The following is a 21372-nucleotide window of genomic DNA, read 5'->3' as shown; positions in this document are numbered from 1 at the left end:
CCCGTTCCACTACAAGTTTAACTCCACAGCCCACGTTGGAAAGGAGTCCAAGTCCTGAGCGCATTTTGATTCGCCGCTCTGGCCCTGCGGGGTGGGGCGACTGGGATGTGAAGACAAATGTTTGCGCTGGGAACGTCCATCAAGGGTGCCATTTATAACGCGGGTACCTGCTCAAGGTAATGCAGGCTGCACTACGTCCTCACACAATACAAAGAACGAGTTTTCACATTTTCATATGTACAAAGTAGTTGCTTCCTGTTCAGATTGTGTAATCACTGACTGTTATGAGGCCAAAACATGCTTTTTCTTGTAGAATAAGTAGTAAAAGCAACTTAGAAATTAGCTTAATATGCGATATCACTACCTCCCGGAGGTGATAAGTTATATGACCCCCCCCCCCCCCCCCAAAAAAAAAAGTAGTGTAATTTTATGTCATGCTCTGTTAATTAATATTAAAAGATATCATCTGAATGAGCATGTCTGTATGCTCAATTAAGAAAACTTCGCATTTCAAGTTGACTAAACTTAAACAAGTAGATTGGACAATAAAACAAGTGAAATTAACATATAACTTAAGTTAGGACAACTTTACCTTTCAAATTGACTGAACTGAAATGATTAATTTCAGTTGTTTAATAGAGACTAGTCAACTTTATTCTTTATAACTCTATATTCTTTATTCTCTATAACATTTTAACATTTTAAGGCAGCACATCAGTCACTAACATTTACATTTTTAAGTTTAAACAAAAATCTAAATTTCCAGTTCAGATTAGGTGTATATATATATATATATATATGTTTTTAAAGTTGTTAGCCTGCTTTATGTATTTATATTTGCATGCTATTAAATTAAAATATTTATTTAATATTTACTTTTTTTATTCAAATGTTTAAAGTGAACTGATTTTGATTACCACAATAAATGATTCATACACAAACTTTAAAACCCCATTGGTTATAACAACAGGACTCTTGACATTTATTTTTCACAGTTTTGAGTTAATTTATATATTTACAAATTGCTTTAATTTATAGCAGATAAATATGGGAATATTATATCAAAGTTTGAGACACAGAAAGCTAAATAAATAAATAAATAAATAAATCTAAGTTGCAGAAATTGAAGCAAAATATGCTACAACACTCCTCTAAGCCAAAACAATCTCTGTTACCTTAAATTTTCCGTTTATCACTGTAAAGCCGCTTTGAAACAATCTACATAGTTAAAAGCGCTATAAATGAAGATGACTTGACTTGACTTGACTTGACTTGACTTTTAAATCTCAGAGTCAATGCTTTGCTCATTGTCATACTCTGATTATGTTTACGTTTATTTTGTAGATATAGAGTATTGTCTAGAAGGCTTCACCTTTAATTTAAAGAAATGAAATTAAAGAAATATGAAGAAATAACTAAATTATGCAATGCTATTTATTTATTTAGGTTGTGTAAGAAACAAACATTTTCTGAGTCTCAAATATTGCACTGCAACTTCCAACTGTTTATGTCTGTCCATTTGTCAGACAGGCACTGACAATCTGCCTCTTGATTGCACTTTTTTTCAGTTTGTCATGCTGTTTACTGGAAACTGAAGGTCTGTATGGGAGCCAACAACCACAACAGCTGACAGGAGGCCCCAGAAGCCTCTCACAAAAGCAAAGGGAAGTTTGATGTGATTGCATCCCTAAAATTAAACCTAGTAACAAACAGAATACCTGGCAGAAGCTCTGTGCACAACCCTGCATTCACATGCTCTTGGTATGAAGGTGGAATGAAGGTACGTACCAGACTTTATACTGTCCAGTGCTTATAGAAGCCCAATGCAGGGGAAAGGCAGTAAACTATGTCTGGGATGTTCAGCCATATCGGGAATGGACTATGTAATGAAGTGAGCTGTCATGAAGTTGTGTTATGGTGAATTACAAACATCAGGATAAGACCTCTGTATAACCTTGGGAGCATGCAGCTTTATAATGGCCACAGTGCTACCTTTATCCCTTAGATTTCCCGTTTAGATTAGGTGAAGTGTTGCCTGTTGTTGTGGGCATGGCTTTTGTTAGCTGATAATTGGTTTAAATTGTCTGTTAGAAACAATTAGAGACAATGGAGGATGATTTATAGTTTTTTTTTATTGTTGTTGTTGCTGAATATTTTAAATCACTGTTATAAGCACTTTGTCAATCTCTACAAGGCTTGTTGATAGAAATATCAACTTTTCTTTTCCTCATTTCTCTTTACAATGATGTTATCTCTATTCAGGGTATGGTGAAATGTTTTGAAGTGTTTCTTTACAATCCATCATTGTAAATGGAGCATTTTGGCTTGCGCACATGCACATCCATATGTGCACTCTGCTAAGTTTTATGTGATTTATGTCTTGGAAGGGTTTTTTTTTTCTTTTTTTTCTTTCTTTTTTTTACAATTTAAAATAGTCCATTCTCATTGTTAGTTTCTGTTCACTGCTTGGGTGGCTTTGTGTAGATTTCCCTGCTTGAATCAATGTGTAAGAGTGGGATGATAAGTTTGTCATAGGGGGCTGGGTGTTGGAATTCAGCAGAGAATTTCCTGCCAGTTTAAATCCTCAGTATACCTGGAGCTTCAGCAGATGATCCAAAACACATGCAACCAAATCCATCACAATGCTTCAGTCGAGAGAGAGAGAGAGAGAGAGAGAGAGAGAGAGAGAGAGAGAGAGAGAGAGAGAGAGAGAGAGAGAGTTCATAATTCACTGAATAACTGTTTTCATTTATTTATTTATTTATATGTATTAATGTAGTCCGTTTTTAAAAAAAAAATGTTTTGTTGCTTTTCCCATTTTATTTATATATTTTTTATACCAGATTAACCATAATGTCAAATCGTTTTAAAAGGTTTAGATATGCTCCTCATTCATCATTCATTGACTTTTTATGTCTTGATATCAAGGTATAGAGAGTGGGTCCCTATTCCTCTAAAATATGTTCACCACCCGCTCTCTGTTTCATTGCTTGTGGCATCTCCACATGTCCGACACTATAGCCATGAATGAATCCTTTGTCGCACTGCAACTGCACAGAAGCAACCCACCCCAACCCTTCTGCAACCTCCATCCTTCCCTCCATATGTTCCCAATACATCTAAACCTGTGGCCTGGGGGGCTTCCACTAAGCACCTGCCCCTGTCTGGGCTACAAAGGGGGCTATTCTTCATGATGGATTGACAAGCTAAAATTGACGAAGACATAGGAACATCAGCTAGATAGGAGGGAGTGGGATATTATGTCTACTTTCATAATGTTTCTGAAGGTGATGGTCTGCGAGAGTGCCGATGTGTGCACGAGCGTGTGTTTGTCTATGTGCTTTGTGCATCTGTTTGTGCATGTCTTTTTCTTTGGTTTCCCCCATGTCTGGTTTTACCAGTCTTACAAAGGGGAGTTTTTTTCAGTTTGTTCGCACCGCGCAGTGAGCTGTTATCTGTGAGATCAGTGCATGCTAAATGTAGGATAAAATGTCCTTGATTTGACTGTAATGCTGAGTTTCGGATGGAATGTAAGCAAAACGAGTCAGCGCAAGCATTTTTTATTTCTGACAGAGGTTTGGCTCATACTCTGACATGCTTGTCTTCAAAAATGATCAATTTAACTTGCTTCACAGTTTGAACAGAGTTCAGCTTCCTCACTTCGCCAGAAATTACATAATCATGGCAGTAAGTATACGGTTGGGCGTTCTGATGGTTTTCATGGAAATGCCAGGTTGAACAGATGCGTTGGTTGCTGGGATGTTTTGCGTTCATTAAAGGTCTTTCACACCAGGGAAGATAACGATAATTATATCGTTTTAAATTAATAATCGTTCTAATTCTACGAAAATAGGGATGTCCAGATCACAGCTATAACACTATCGCTGGAATCACTTTAAGAATGATTTTTTTCCCCCCCCCATCTGATGAACGATAAAAACATTGACAGCCAATCAGAATCCAAACAATTTTAAAGAGACACGACATAACTGAGGAGCGCTAATAGAGTGTTATTTTGCAAAGAAATTTCTCCAAATTTTTTTGGGTGAACTATGCCTTTAAGAGTGTGCATGCTATGTGCATTAGCAGGATGTTTGCATTAGTGTGTGCGTATGCTTAGGACCTGTTCAATAGGTAATTCTGACAGACAGGGAAATAAACAGAAACTCAAAATACCACAAGGGTAAACACACTAATTTAAGACGAGACACCCCACTACAAACAATTTCTTCCCCTTTGTCTTGTTGTCAAGGTAATGATGACAACTATTTTTGAAGACTGATTGCTCTGTATCAGATATATTTTGTAGGCGTTTAATGTAGGTGTTACATTTCCCAGCCCTTTAATTGAGTTCTAAAGAAAAAAACAAATGTCTTGTTGAACGCTGCAGGCAAACTGTAATCTTAATGCTCTGATCTCTGGGCCTGTGTGGGGCAGGCATACATGTGTTTAATTTAGTTGTCACTCTGCTGGAGGGGGGAAAATGATTTTAACCTTCTAAGAATGATTGACAGTGGGACAAACCATTGCCTTGAAGAATGTGCTTTTTGTTTCAGTCATATTACCTTGCAGTTTATCATCAACAGCTAATCTTGCACTATGTAGTATATCAAGTTAAGAGTATTGCTACTTATTGGCAAGAGTCCTGCTTTCTGTCATCACTAAGTGACCCTTAATAAATATAATTAAATGCGTCTTATCTGCGGATAGAAAGGTGTGAAGTTAGAGGTCAAACAAAAAACATTGTTGAGTTAGTGGAAAGGGAAAATCACTCTAATCAGTCCTATTGTTCAGCCATATCGGATTCCACCAATGAATATGAACAGCCGCAGATGAGTTATGAAGATTATGCCTTTGGACACTGTAATGACATACACTGACATACATTCATTGTCAAATTCAGTGATCCCCCCCCCCCCTCCCCCCTGTTGTTACTTATGGCAACAAACAACGCTAAAATATTAAAATGACAAATATGACACTTGTATTGTAGTGACTTTGTCATCTGTGATGACTGTGCAGTATTTTGTATTGCCAACAAATCTTCCATTCCCAGGCTTCTCTGACCAGGGTGTGTCTTAACCTTGTGTACTGTCAACAACGGAGGAGGGTCACACACAAACAAAGTTTGTTTTGCTATACTTGTGAGGACATTCCATAGGCGTAATGGTTTTTATACTGTACAAACTGTATATTCTGTCCCCTTACACTGTCCCTATCCCTAAACCTACCCACACATGTCATTATACAAATTTGTGGCCTCATAAATCACATAAACAAGCACACACACACACACACACACACACACACACACACACACACACACACACACACACACACACACACACACACACACACACACACACACACACACACACACTATTCCTGCATAGCAAGTTTATAAGTTTTCTGCTGAATAACTAAATATCTATGTAAATTAAACTAGTGGGGGAAAATAATATTTCACTATAAGATGAATCCTATTTTTCCTCTACATTGCTTGTTTTTTTAATATTAATGATATTGATTAATGTTATATTATAATACTAATATAGCCTAAATATATTAATAGTATTTTATTATTAATAGTAATTAAATAAATGTTTTTCCTGAAATGTTTTGTGCATAAAAATGAATATCCTACATGAATTGGTTTATAATAATAATAATATAAATTAATAAAATAAAATAAAAACTGGAAAAAAAATATTAGGCCCTCAGTTTTGTGATTATAATTGGATATGTGTCAAATCTACATTAAATACTGATCCCGCCACTCACATGCACACCCAGTCTGTGTACATACACCTTCACACCTTCACAATGGATAACAGCTAAACTGAGGTTTTGTTGTTTTTTGTATTTACTTCGAAACAGTGTTGCTCAGTGAAGGAGCTTAAGTATGTGGAGTGGACCTCTGTGTGAGAATATAATGCTTTGCTGACATACAGGCTTTTAAAAGACAGAATATTAAAGATGAAGGGAATGAGGTGAGAAGAACCACAAAAAGGTGAACAATCAAGATAAAAGTGCGCTTTCACCTTCAATATATTGATCAGGAAAGACCTCTGAAAACTCCTTAAAGCATCAGCTCAGTAGTTTTCCTTCTAGCCCCATCAATGTGGGAAATGTCTTGTCTTATCTTATCAGCAGTTGACTATCTCTTTCTCCCTGAGTTTGCAGTGTTTGCATAGGGGCTGCTGTGGAGAGCTTGCAGGTGTGAAGTCTGCTCCGTCAGGGCTTTAGCTCCTGGCATAGTTGGCTCCTTTCGCTGTATTGTTTATGTGTCCCACCCCCTGGCATCTCTCCATCTTTGACGGGTATTTCTCTCCATCGAACGTCATTATCAGGCATTATTGCTAAAGAAATGCTTGAGAAAATGTGTTTTTCTTGGCCTCCGTCTTCTCCCCTGAAGAGAGGAACTCAAATAAAGAATGATCCATATCCATATCTCTCATTCTGCAACATTTTGACACTGAAAAGAACTAATGAAAGGCAAATTAGGTCTTCTGTTGTCATGTATAAGAAGGTTTTAATCTAATTAAACAGGCACATCAGTCCAAATAGCTTTAAATAATAACATCAGAATTGTATTTCTTGTTCTTTGAAGGGATGACGAACACATCTGCCTTGACTCCAGTCGGTCACGTAGTGATCAAACCCGCATTAAAAGGAATTATGGATGAGTGCCTGCATGCTCCCCATGAGGATGATTACTCTTCACCAGTATGTTACATGTTTACATAAGCAAAGCAGGCCCACTGTTTGACAGAGCCTCCTATGGTGATAATATTGACTAAAGGGGAGTTCTACTTAATTTGTTCCTCAGAGCACCTTTGGTTTGGTACCAGTGTTGCCAAGTGCGTGTTTTTCCCGCCGAATTGGGCTACTTCTACAGTGTTGCCGCAGGTACTTTGTGGGTTGAAGCGACTAAACTATGTATATCTGTGAACATACAAATCAGCAGCTGATTGATTGGGGAAGCTTTTGTTCAAACGTTTGGGATCTGTAAGATACTTTCAGATTTGGGAAAGAAGTCTCTTATGCTTACCATGGTTGCATTTATTTAAACAACACAGTAAAAACATTAATATTGAGAAATATTCGAATGTAAAACATCTTTTTTTATTTTAATATATTTTAACATGCAATTTATTCATTCTATAAATCAGTTGAATATGCTGATTTGGTGCACAAGAAACATTTCTTATTATTATCAATGTTAAAAACAGCTGTGCTTAATATTTTTGTGGGAACATCATCCTTTTTTTCAGGATGCTTTGATGAATAGACAGTTCAAAAGAACAGCACTTATTTGAAATAGATATCTTTTATAACATTATAAATATCTAAAAGTAATTAATTAAAAAATCTTACTGACCCTTTTGAATGGTGTTTATATATATATATAATATTATTATTATACTCATACTTTAGGTATTGACATAAACTCTTAAATCGAATTATTAAACTTTAATGCGTAACTCATCCTGCTATTACTTTTTTTAAGTAGTTAGATGTACACATTTTGCCTGATTGATTATAAGCATTTAAAAACCACCCAGCACATGCGTGTTACATAATCAGATTACTTTTTCAAGCAACTAAAGTAATGCACAACTTTTAAAATATAACAAAATATCTGAGTTACTTTTTCAAATAAGTAACGCAAGTTACTCAAAAACAATAAAAACTGTAAAATGCAACCTCAGAATTATATGCAAACCTGCAATAATTAAATATGTTCGATTACACAAATATACTTTATGTATTTAATCTCACTATATTATCCAATGTCTTTGCTGGTGACCTTCACTGATCCAATTCAACCGATAAGCAAAAATTACTTTAGACAAACATCACAGTTTCATTAAAAAAATTATTGGTGAAGTAACTTTAACTTTCTTCAGCAGCACAGCTGAATGGTTTGTTTGAACTGTTACAGTTTACAGTTTACAGTTACAGTTGTTTGTGTAATGATGAGGAAATTAGGCACTGCACCTTTAAGCTTTGCTTGTGACTCAAGGGTGCATGGCATTGTTTTAGTAAAAAAAGGTGCTGCATTTAACGTATAACACACGCATGAACAGACTTACACAACAACGCTGTTACAGTAATAACCTCACAGAATTCCTGTTTTAAAGGCCATGTTATGTCCTCATGCCAACCTTAATCTGGCTTGCTCATTTGTTTGTGATCAATATTATTCTCCAGAAGGATGAGAAATGGTCATTAGAGAACTGGGGAGTGAGTGCTCTCTTGCCATTACTATTGGCCATTATCTCTGCCTCCAGTACTTTAGCCTCACACACACACACACACACACACAGAGAGAGAGAGAGAGAGAGAGAGAGAGAGAGAGAGAGAGAGAGAGAGAGAGAGACTCACTCTTTTCTTGGCAGGTTTTTTCTGTCAGGTTTTTATAATCCAGCTGCAGGGGACTGACATCGGCTCATCATAAATCACCCAGCGTATTACAGTGTGAATATGGAACTTGAACCATAGATGTGGCCAAGGCAGCTGCCATTACTCGACTCTGTTTATTATACGGGGACAACACTTGTCCTTCGATAAGAGTCGAAAAGAAAAAAGTTTGCGGTTAAAGTTTTTTTGCACAGATGCTATGAACAGGTGTGTGTGTGTGTGTGTGTGTGTGTGTGTGTGTGTGTGTGTGTGTGTGTGTGTGTGTGTGTGTGTGTGTGTGTGTGTGTGTGTGTGTGTGTGTGTGTGTGTGCACGCCCTGTAATGTACCGTCTGTGGGCCGTCTGGTAAACCGTATGGTGACAAAATGTCCCCACAAAGATGTCAATATCTGAAATCCTTGTCCTTGTGGGGACATTTTTGGTTCCCATGAAGAAAACAGCTTAGAAATCATCCTAAGTGATGTTTTTTGAAAATGTAAAAATGCTGAAAGTTTTCTGCGATGGGTAGGTTTAGGGGTAGGGTTAGTAAAAATCACTATGTCTATAAAACATGAAAACACAACGTGTGTGTGTGCATGCGTGTGTCAGTGTGAAAATGTCAATCATGTCAATTCAAAGAATGATAGTTCAGAGACGTCACTGGTGAACACCAGGATCAATCCTTGTCAAATCAATGTTATAAGTTTTAAGCCTATAATTATTGAAGTGGAAAGCATTATGTTTAAATAGTAATATGCAATCTATTCACATCAATAAGTGGTGCAAAATGACTTTGAGTGCCCTGACTCATTAATTCTGATTTGCTGAGTTCTGAATTTCGCTGTGTGAGTGAATGTTTTCCTTACGCATTTCTTGGCAGTAGGCACCATGTGGTGTATTAAGGGAGAAACAAAAAAACTCAGAGAGTTTACAGTGCAGTTCCTCAAACCTGAATTAAACCTCAAATGCTGACAGCAAGAGAGAAAGAAAAAACCAGTGAGCAATCTTGCTCTTGTTGCTGTTGGCACAGCGTAAGAAAATGACTTCATCTCGGAGAGACGCAGATTTCTCAGCACTAACTGGCAATCAGGAAAAGATTCCAAAGACTTTTTCCCCTTTTCGGGTTAATTGGTGGGATACCCAGAATATTTTCTGCTCATTTGTTTTACCAAGGAGCAGTTGTCGGGAAATCATCTCTCATCATCAGAGGAAGAAGAGAAGGACATGAGTGATGAGTGATGAGTGTTTAGTGCGCTCCCACCCTCTCTCCAAGCAACAGCAACATGACGACAAAGCAGGAAGTTCAGCCTCTGTACACCCTCCTTATGGACCTTTGGGAATCTGAGTGGTTGGAAAAGGTCATGATTAATAATTTAATGTTTATTAGTTTAGCTAACGCCCTTGCTTCACTAACAGGGGGAGTCTCAAGTTGCTAAACTCTCTGTTTAGGACCCATATGATATACAAGGCACGTGGTTAGACCATGTTTTTGTGAGAGGTTTTTTTATATTAACAACTTGTGATCTACTACTACTAGTAGGACTAGTAGAAAGGGGAATGTTCTCAGAACGTTCTGGCAAGGTTCGCTCAAAGTTATCTGGTCTTTAATAACATTCTCAAAACGTTAACATGAAAACATCATTTATACAGTGTTCATGGAACGTTTTTTTAAAAAACATTTTAAATGTTACATTTCTTTTTTGAAATATTACTAGTTCCTTTTCAAGGGAACTCGCGCTGCGTCAATTGATGCTAAGGGAACGCTTCGCGTGATGAAGTCTTGAAGCACATGTAAAATCAGTCCAATGGTGTGACGGATTGTCAGAGGCGGGTGACATCATGAGCCTGGAAACTATAAAGCCTGCCCAAAACAAGCTGCACTAGCTTCTGTGTCTTCAGTAGCGCTCATTGTGAAACTGTCCTTGTCTATTTGGTGTTGTTTTGTCTTTATATCCGATATATATATAATGTCATGGCGAGCAAGCAGCAGTTCAGGATGTGTGTGCACCCCTGCCTGCATTATTTAACAGGTGGGGACACACACATTCTTTGTGTAGCTAGTTTGGGTGAGGAGCATACACAGTCAGCGCTCGAGGGTGCTGGCTTTGAGCACTGTGATGTGCTTCCAATGCGGACACTCCGATCCCGCCTGGCGTTCCTTAGGCTATGTTTACACGGAAACGATCTGAAGAGAAAACGCAAAAGTGGTGTTGCGTTATCACTTTTTATTCTGCGTTTAGACGAGCGTTATGGGGGGGGAAATCTGCGTGCATGTGGTGACGCAAAAGTGTGTGAAATTCGATGTAGTATGCACTCCAGGCGGCTAGGTGGCAATGTGGAGCACTGAAAGTGAAAGAGACGCTGACACTGTTTTTCATGTTTAATATGCTAAAGTTGCTGCTTTAACCCTCCGTGCTCTTGACAGCGCAAAATGACAGTTTTTTTTTTTTTTTTTGTCAATGAAATTAATACTATATTTTAGTTTGATAATGTTTTGTTATTTTCCTGTACTGGCGCATGCCTGTGACGTAAACGTGTACGCGACGAGAGCAGATCGGTGTCTTCACTGTCTAGCAGACTTTTGCGTTTTTACCCTTTAGACGGGACCGTGACGGTGGAGCGTTTTTAAGATTTCCACTCTGAAGGGTGGTTTCACTTTTTTGCGTTTTCAAACCCCAAAAACGCCTAAACCCCATCTAAACGTAAGGAACATCTGATACAATATTTTTACGTTTTCACCCGCGAGCGTTCTCGTGTAAACAGGGCCTTAGTGAGGACACAGCCGAGGCACAGCGACAATCACAGACATGGGGTTCGCAAATGGATCTATCAGCGGGGTTAGAGACGGGCCTAGTCTTATCTCTGCCTTCACCTGATAGATCCAGTGCCTTCTCTCAGGGTTTGGAAGTACACGCTTTATCTCTTAGGGCCACCAAGGAGACGACTAAATCCATCGGCCACTCTATGGCAGCCCCGGTGGCCAATGAGAGGCATCTGTGGCTCAATCTGAGTAATATGAAAGAAAAGGACAAGAGTTTTCTTATGGATGCGGCGCGTCACCTTCTGACCTCTTTGGCGACGCTGTAAATTCAGTCGTCGAGAGGTTCCAGGAGGCAGCCAAGCAGGTGGCCACTTTCCAGAAGCTCCTCTCCCATCGCTCTCATGTCTCTTGGGGGAGCAGCACCAAACTTCAAAAGCCAGCTCTTCACACCGTGCCACCCAGAAGCAGAGCGTTGCCTCCCGTGCTCCTCCACAGAAAGGCTGGAGACAGGGAGGGCGCTCTCACCCGCAGTCTTTTAAGGGTAAGACGGATCTGCGGACCATCATTATCTCTAAGAAGGCTGCGGGGAAGAGGTCCTGACAACTGAGGGCTCAGGCCAATGAGGGTAGTTCCCCCAGAAGCAGAGCGGTCAACACCTCATTATATGGTGCCCATCTCCTTTCGGTGCCCTCAGGGAACCGTTCTGCCAACCCTGACACCTCATGTGCTTTAGGGTGCAGCGGCCTCCGGCGAGCACATATCTCAAGGACCACCCGGAAACGTTGTGGCCATGGGATGCCTTTGATTCTGGCTCAGTCGCATCAGTTGGCGGTTCGGCATCGAGATGCCCACATTAAAGAGTTGGGGTTACGGCTAAACGCCAAAAACAGAGCCCCTGTACAAGACTCTACCTTTTCCAGGCGTGGTGTGGGACTCAATGTTGATGCAGGAAAGCCTGTCACCGTCGCAAGATGCTAACTACAGATGCTAACTACAGATGCCTCTCTCACGGGCTGGGGAACGATCCTAGAAGGACGCTCGGCTCGGGGTCTGTGGAGGGACCACCATCTCTCATGGCACATTAACCGTCTGGAGATGTTGGCTGTATTTCTTGCTCTAAAGAATTTCCTTGCAGATCTCAGGGGCCATCATGTGCTTGTCCGCACAGACAACACATCGGTGGTCGCCTATATAAATAACCAAGGGGGGTTTGCGCTCGCGTCCACTCTGCAACTGGTGCACCAAATCCTCCTGTGATCCTCCTGGGGCCCAGAATATAGGAGCAGACATCCTGTCGAGACAGGGGCTGATGCCTGGGGAATGGAGGCTCCACCCCAAGGGGTGGAGACATATGGAGGGTGTTTGGCCAGGCACAAGTGGATCTGTTTGCGTCTCAAAATTCATCTCACTGTCCACTTTTTTTGTATGCATTTCCCCCTATCGCTCTGCTCCTGGGAATTCTGGAAAGGGACCAGGTTCACCTACTTCTTATAGCCCTGCGGTGGCCGGACCAGTATGGTTCCCTGATCTAGTGTCTCTCCTCGATGTGCATCCACTGGAGTTACCCGTCAGGAGGTACCTTCTGTCCCACGCAGGAGGCTCGATTGTTTACCCCTGTCCAGAACTGTGGAACCTGTGGACTTGGCCTCTGAAGGGGCCCAGCTCATACGGATAGGTCTCTCAACTGAAGTTGTAGAGACCGTTCTACATTCCATAGCTCCCTCCACGAGGAAACTTTATGCCTTGAAGTGGAGAGTTTTCACTTCATGTTGTAGTGACCGTCAGTTGGACCCAGTTAACTGCCCGGTTGGTACAGTGCTGGAGTTCCTGCAGGAGCAGTTCACTGCAGGTCTATCCCCGTCCACCTTTAAGGTTTATGTGGCGGCCATATGTGCTTAACACATTCCTTTGAGTGGAATGTCTTTGGGTAAAGATCCCGAATGTCTTTGGTATCTCTTTTCCTCCATGGTACTCTGAGGGTGAGCCCTGCAGCTTGTATAAGGGTGCCGACATGGGATCTGTCCATTGTCCTTCAAGGCCTTTCCCTGGCTCCCTTCAAGCCACTGGAGGAGGTTCCGGCTAAGTTCCTGACCCTAAAAGCTTTGTTCCTCCTCGCTATCACTTCTTTTAAAAGGATAGGAGATTTGAAAGCACTGTCGGTTTCGCCCTCATGCTTGGAATTTGCACCTGGCATGGTTAAAGCGTTCCATCATCCTAGAGCAGGTAATGTCCCAAAGGTCCCCACTAATGTGGCCAGATCTATCATGCTGCAGGCCTTTTGTCCTCCTCCTTTCCAGAACTCGGACCAGGAAAAGAATAATCTGCTATGCCCAGTCAGGGTGCTAGATGCCTATGTCCACAGAGCTGCCCTGTGGCGTAAATATGAACAGTTGTTTGTATGTTTTGGAGAATGAGCAAGTGGGTGGTTGAGGCTATCTCACTTGCTTATGAATCGGTCGGACAGCCTTCACCTATGGCTGTCCGTTCCCATTCTACTAGGAGTATGGTGGCCTCCAAGGCCCTTAAGACAGGAGTTGCTATCCAAGATGTTTGTGATGTGGCAGGGTGGTCCTCACTGCACACATTTGTAAGGTTCTACTCTTTGAACTTGGTGCTCTCGTCCTAGTGCTGCTCCTCGCGATTTCACACTGGACAGACACTTGTCCCTATGGTGGCATTGGTATAGACGTTCCCATAGCATCAATCGACGCAGCACAAGTTCCCTCAAAAGGGAACGCCTCGGTTACGACTGTAACCTCGGTTCCCTGAGATATGGCTGCGTCACCTTGCGTCACCTTGCCATATCTCCTACGTGCCTGTCAGCGACTACTTCAGACTTTTACGAAGCTAGTGCAGCTCTGTTTTGGGCAGGCTTTATATTTTCCTGGTTCATGACATCACCTGCCTCTGACGTTCTGTCACACCATTGGACTGATTTTACATGTGCTTCAAGACCTCATCACACGAAGCATTCCCTTAGAGTCAAGGGCAGCGTCTCGTTCCCTCTTTAGGGAACTGAGGTTACAGTCGTAATCGAGGTGTTTCAGAACGTTCAGAGAACTTTCAAATCTAATATTCCCATAATTTTTGAAGAATGATAAAATGGAATGCACCTTTATTGCATAACCAAGAAAAATGTGTTTTGGTTCAGAGACCATTCAGAAATTATGTTTTTATAACTTAATGGGAACATTCTTTGAACATATTTTTGTTAGCTGGAACATAGAACATAAGTGTTGTAACAGATATCATACAACTGCATTTGACCTTTTTGCGTGTTCTGAATCAGATTTTCTTCTTTTTCCAACCGTTCAACCAGATATCCTGAATGCCTTTAAAATTTTTCTCTCTAGAATAAAGTCCCTTTCAGTGTTTTCCCTCCCAGTATATTGCACTCAACACAGCTGGGAACTCCTGGATCAAGTTTCACACCAAAGCATCATGATCCCAACACTACTTATTCTTAAAAGGGAGGTCTTCGCACTGACAGCAATTTGCATTGACTAAGCAACAGATGAGATCCGGTGATTTCTGATGACTTGATGTGGATTTATCCAGTGATGTGACAAAGTTAAGAGAAGTTTACCATCATTTAAATGATCAGAAACTTGATGCAGAGGCTAGGAATGGGAGTGAAGTCACGTGATCTCCTTTCAGTCATTACCTGGTCCATTTGTATGATTACTGTATATCACATTCAGTGATATAATAAATAAATAAAAATCAGTATAAACCCTGTTAGAAAATCCATATAGACAAAAAATACAATGGAAATCAATTGGTTACCAACATTCTTAAAAATATTTTTTCAGTCTCAGTCACGTTAGGTTGAGTAATAACAGAATTGTCATTTTTGGGTGAACTATTCCTTTTATGCCTAAAGGTTAATCACACATTAGACACTTGACTCGCTTTCTTGAGCAACATTTTTGTGTCTCAAAAGGCAAAGAAAATTATTTAATTTGTATCATCAAGTACCAAGTTTAAAAGTTACAACTTTCAAGGTTGTAGGATAGTTTTGTCTTGATGTAAAGACTATTATTATTTCCATCTGTCTGTTGTCAAGTCATTGCCTCCAGGCACTGCAAACTTGAACAGGTATGCATGCAGTCCAGTCAGATAATGGTTTCATTTGCCTCTTATGTCTCTGTCAACCATGTCACATCAAACAGTGAATTCAACCACAGCCACAACTGAAGGGAACTCATTTTTAATTAATTTATATATTATATATTGTATACATATATATAATATATACATTTCATATATTATATTATATATTCATATATTATATATAAATATAATATATAATATATATATATATATTGTGTTTGTCTTGGTTTATATTCCCATGCATTGTTTTTATGTAATGTCAGCTCTCAAGTACCCAATCTAAATTAAACAGCCACATAAACAACAGGACAGGACACTCTGTGTTGTGACACACGTACACAGAGAAGCCTGAAAACAGAGCTGTGTGAGGAATGTTGGGGGTGTTCAGGGGTGGGCAGAGGAGAGTGTGATTGGTGTGGGCAGCTGAGATTTGGCCCCCAGCTGTAATGACAGATTACTCAGCAGGTGTGCCACTCATCCCTCACAGTAGAGCTAATACAAGTGCTGGACTGCACAACTTAGCTCTCAGACACTTTTCTGGTTCTGCATGCAATATATGTACAAAAACATATTGCATGCATGTGTGCCCTGTAATATACCGTCTGTGGGCCGAGATCCTGGGATAGACTCCAGGATCCCAACAACCCCTAGAGTATAAGGCTGTTTGGAGAATATTTCTATATATTTAATATGTATTTTTAATAATATATATACATTATTCAGATTTCAGACTCCCTCTGCAGGTTACGTTGTTACACCAGTGTGTAGCAACACATAACTGTCTTTACGATTGAGTCACTGAATCATTCACTTAACCGATTCGGTCAAAAACAAAACAAGCCTGGCCCTATCCCAACTGGCATTCTAAGCCCTTGCAGTCTTCCTCTGAGTCCACACTTGTAATGCCACTTTGACTGTTAGGTAGAAGAGTTCACCTCAGTGTGGGCTCTGCAGAAGTGTGCATCAAGGGCACATAGTGGCCGCAAAAAGGTCGTGAGCACCCTTCTGAAACTTAAAATGTCAAATGGAATACCCTGTACAGTCTTGCAAGACCATGGGCCCTGTTTTAACGATCTAAGCGCATGGTCTAAAGCGCACAGCACAAGCGCACTTAGGGCTTGTCCGAATCCACTTTTGCTAGTTTAACGACGGGAAAAGAATGGTCGGCGCGCCCAGCACATGGTTTAAAATGGTAGTCCCTATTCTTAATGAGTAATGGGTGTGTTTTGGGCGTAACGTACAATAAACCAATTAGAATCTCATCTCCCATTCCCTTTAAAAGGCAGTTGCGCTCGCACCATGGTGGATTCTATTTACATGGCGGAATTTGCAAGCGGAAAGACTGAACGCTTCTCCAGAGAGAAAACTGTTCGTGCGCGAGGTTAAAGCGTGCAAGCAGACCATCTACTATGGACAAGCCGGATTCCACCATATCTTTATGTACACAAAATTAATCTTTCACATTGTAATCCTTTTGTTTTTAATATTTGGCTAGTTTGTGTGCTGCGGGTCCCTGTCTGTGTAATAATAAGCAGAGTGTACGCACGTTGTGGACCCGCCAATAGGCGCATATTACTAATGAACCCTTTAAATAAAATAAAAAATACTGCACCATTGACTTTAGACCAGGTTTTTGTTGGTCAATAGTGCAGGCTATTTCAGTTGCCTCAAAATAGCAACGCGCCAAAAATGCGCCTGCCCTGAACACACCTCGGATTCAGACCAGCACGCAAAGAATGTCCTGATATTTTCATATCAGTCAAGCACATTTATTGATTGTGGTTCTGCTTGAGACACAAGTACAATAGAGGGAAAACTCAAGTTTATGTCTTCATGCAGACCTGCATTTGTGTTTGTGTGTCTGGACTCTCTCCAGCCCCTCATATACCCATTACAGCCCCTTCAGTCTGTCACACTTTCGTTTGATGGCTCTTTACAGCAGGGCGGGCTTATGCCGCAGGGGGGGAACTCAGCCTTTGATAGTCTTTATGCGGAACACATGTGGGACAGAACCTGAAGCAGCCCTGCTGAGAAGACCTGGCCCCCAAAAGTCACTCTCGTGTTCATCACTTGCCATCAGTCACTCACAGGCTCCCATCTTTATTCTCAACACTTTCCATTAAACCACAACCTAAATCCCTCTGTTATAAGGCCGTAAGGAATTTTTAAAAAAGCATTTTGTGAAATTATTTGGAAAATGATAATTTGTGGATCATATTGGCAACGCAAGTGGTACTCAGAGCTGTGAAATGCTAATTATCTCAGCGAGAGATCTGTATTCCCTCAGCATGGCATTAGGACTCAGCCTCACTGCAGTGGGATTATGTGGATGAGTGGGAGGGAATGTCTCCACAATAGGATTAGATTGATTTGTATCTTCATTATGTCCCTAATGGAGCTTGAGAGTGTGTCTGCTAATGTGGGGCAAGACGTACTCTCTTTGTTTGAGTTAGACGGCTTCCTATAGAGTTGCTCATTCTCCCTTTTACAGTTTAGACTGAAAGGCAATGTAATACACTTTAAATTACACTTTCGATAAAGTATGTCAATAACTACCAAAACGTCTTCATGCAAAAAGATCCTAAAAAGCTATAAAAAACACTTTTCATTTTTCTCTCTCCTTGAATCTTCTCTCCTCTAGTGCCCCCTGTAGAACAGACTGGACATGGCAGGAGGCCCTGTATTTATCCAATAACAAGGCTCTGCTTGAGGGCCCAGATCAAGTTGCATCTAATGCTATAGCAAGGACCTGCTGCTGAGAGACATTGCTATTTGAAACGGCTAAGGTTTCAAGGTGCCTAACAAAGCCTGTGGAAAGGAAATTATATAGAGGGAGAGTTGGGAAATAAAAAGGGAGGGCAAACGTAGGGAGGGGGGAAAATATGAAAGACACTCGAGATGGAGGGAATGGATAGGGAGGCGAAATGATTTTGCATGAAATAGTCTGTGAAACTGAACATTGGGAAGAAGAATTAAATGTGAAGAATATAAGTGGAAACAAGAAAAAACAGGACAATGGCTCAAATTTATGTGTGCACAAATGTGTGTGTAAATATGGTTGAGTTGGTATATGGTGCACATAATTAAATTAGGATAGTTTTGAGGAATTTATGGAAATAATTCCATGACAAAAATACTGTATCTAAGATATTTTTTACAATCATATTAATGTTATTATATTTAAATGTAAAATATTAGATACATAATTAAACATTTTAAATACCATTTATTTATGATTACTGAGAAATGCCAAACATAAGATAATCTGTCTCACCTTTTCCTTTTTCATCCATAATGTACACACACACACACACACACACGTACTGGTTTTTCAGGGGCCCCTGTTAGTATTTGGTTACACATTGCTCTCCATTTTCTGGAAGGAATGACCACATCGGTTGCCTGGGGGATCAGACCAGGAAGGACAGCCGCCCGTGTTGAGCTGGAAATAGCCTTGAAGCTCTGACAGAGGAAAAAAGAAACTTCTAGGCAAATCAATACGCTGATGGCCTCTCCGAGATAATCTCCTTTTAAGTTCTGCTTACCTTCATGGCAGCATCTCCACATGTTCGATCATCGCACTGGTATAGTCATCCGTATGTGTTTAGCCCGCTCTGTCAGTATGTGTTCTGGAATTCCCTCACGTCTATCTGCGCTAGGAGATGTGCAGTAAGGAACACAGGAAGTATTAGTGTAATTTGAGGTCAAAGGTCAGCTGTTGTCTGGTTTGGATGAGGTGAACCCTCGGTTTGATGTGAAGCATGTGGGGTCCCTTAGCAGCATTTGAGCATTATTCTTATTTGCACTTGTAATGTTAATTTTTATATACACTCACATTTAAGTTTATAATGAATTTGGTAGCGCTTGTTGTTTATATGTTATATATTGTAACATTAGTGTATTAGGTCTCATGATAACAATAATAAACAATACTTTATATTTTAATATTTTAATTCATATTAAAATAAAATATTATTATATTATAAAAAAGATATTTTATTATTTTTTTATTTTTTATTTTATTTTGTTATATTGGATTGTAATATAAGATATATTTATCTTGTTGTTATTCTATTATATGAACTAAGATCAATTACCAAAGACATATTGCATATTTTTACTGTTAAATTAACAATAACTCTATGATTTAACTAATGAATTGAACTTCATTGTAAAATGTTGCCATGTTTTTATAGTTCATGTCTGGGAACTCTTTATCTGGTAAAGCTCAAATTTTCAAAGACCCCATTTCCAAGAAAATACGTATTAGATTTATTTAAACAATTAAACCCAGATTTCATATCCTGTTTCTGTAGCTATTTCTTCTGTACTGTTTGCTTGTTGAGTCTAGGGAATAACTGAACGATGATTATTTCCCAAGGGACATTGTCCAACTTTGCTGATCCGTTGTCTATTTTCTTTTTATGCACTCACGATTTCTTTCTTTCATCAGATTTGGTCACTAAAAGACATTTAGACAACTCTCAAGTGAGCCAATTATGATTGTAATTTTACAATTTTATCAAATTGATAATATTTATTATCTTTTGAGAAATTAACTATAAACGATCAACTCATAAATAAGAGACGTTGGGATGTTTATTTGAGATTTTGAGCATGTATTTAAGATGTCTTCTGCTGCAAAGCTGCATGGGCAAAAAGTGCCAGCTTTGGTTCAACTCCATTTACACTGTACCATGCTGTTCTCGTCTTACTGCATCACCCTGTCAGCATTTTCTTCTCCCTCTTCTCCCTCTCTCTCTCTCTCTCTCTCTCCAAACTCTTTCAGTTGTCCTTCGGAAGGGCAGCACAGTAACCCCTCTATCCCCACATGTCAATAATTGTAAGCTTCAGAGGGCAATCCTTGTGAATGCTCTAAACACACACTTCCTCAAACTTGGCAAGGGTAGAGTCCCAAAAAAGCCATTGCTAAGCCTCTTACTCCCTTGCGGATGGTAGCCATACAGAATATTTGTCTGTCAACGAGACTAATAACACACATCCTCCAAGGAGAGGTTGTGATAGAGGTTCTTTTATTGTACAACCTCATACCCAATTGCCAATGACTGGTAGTTGCTACACACTTCAGATACGATTCAGATGAAGTCTTTCCTATCATTTTCACAACTTTTCATTGCAAGAAATAAAGTTCGCTGCACAAGACAATCGAAAAGGTCAATGAGGGAAAATTGTCCTTTGGAGATGGATGAAATATCCAGCTCCTTATTGATTATACTTTGTACTTTGTCGACTCGAACAGAAGCCTTATAAAGGCCACAAGCTTTACAGTTCATTCTGCTGACTCATTAAAAGGTCACCTACCTAAAAAAAAAAAAAAAACTCAGAAAGCTATCCCTTCTTATTGAGATGTGGAGATGAATCAAGCTCAGTTATGTCAAGGAAAAAGATGGAAAAGAAATCCAAAGAACCTTTTCTTCAAAGTCAATTCCTTTGGGCCTCTGAAAAAAATGGAAGGAAAAAAAGACACTGGTTAGTTATTCTGCAGTCATCAGAATTTATAATATGATTCATTTGCTGACTTACATAAACAGAAAAATACTGAACGTTGCAAAACCAGGAGCACAGAGGGCATTTCAGCCTATTGTTCTCTCCGCTCCCAGAATCCCCTTGTTCTCCTTCTTCTCCCCTGCTCCTTATAAGCTCTGCCTGAAGAATTCCTCTTCTATGCTTTCTATTTGACCAATGCAAAAATGACACACAGATAAAGGTAATCAGATGTAACGTCACGTAATCAACAAGACACCACAAGCAGCCTATCCTGTGGAATTATTGCACAATAACCCCATACCAAGGTTGCCCTGCGTGTGCTTTGCCAGAAAGAGCAGGTGTTGTGCTGGTCCGGATCTGTCCAGTTAGAGGAGGATCACTAAGTCATTCCACCCCAGGCACACAAGACAGCTGCAGGGGAGCTCGGGCCCACTGTTGGCCCCACAGCTGTCACTGTTCCCTGGGTGGATGGAAAAGAGCAGCCCTGCCAACCAACCATAGTGATACTGAAATACATTGTTTAACATCATTGTTTACTATTGGTGCCATTAGAAAGCTTATACATACATCTCTCTCTCTATATATATA

General features: G+C 40.0%; 1 protein-coding gene across 1 annotated transcript in view; it reads left to right on the top strand.

The window, feature by feature from the left end:
* The first annotated feature begins 38 nt into the window (after positions 1 to 38).
* Positions 39 to 21372, top strand: part of prkchb (protein kinase C, eta, b) — a 50671-nt gene continuing 29337 nt past the window's right edge. The window contains exons 1-2 of the mRNA XM_079584344.1: positions 39 to 176; positions 1569 to 1780. Coding sequence (XP_079440470.1) covers positions 1775 to 1780 — 6 coding nt within the window. The 5' untranslated portion in view covers positions 39 to 176; positions 1569 to 1774. The remainder of the gene's footprint in view (positions 177 to 1568; positions 1781 to 21372) is intronic.

This window comes from Phoxinus phoxinus (assembly GCF_949152265.1).
Source record: "Phoxinus phoxinus genome assembly, chromosome: 16".
In the NCBI taxonomy this organism is placed as follows: domain Eukaryota; kingdom Metazoa; phylum Chordata; class Actinopteri; order Cypriniformes; family Leuciscidae; genus Phoxinus; species Phoxinus phoxinus.
This window is presented reverse-complemented; position numbering and strand designations above follow the sequence as displayed.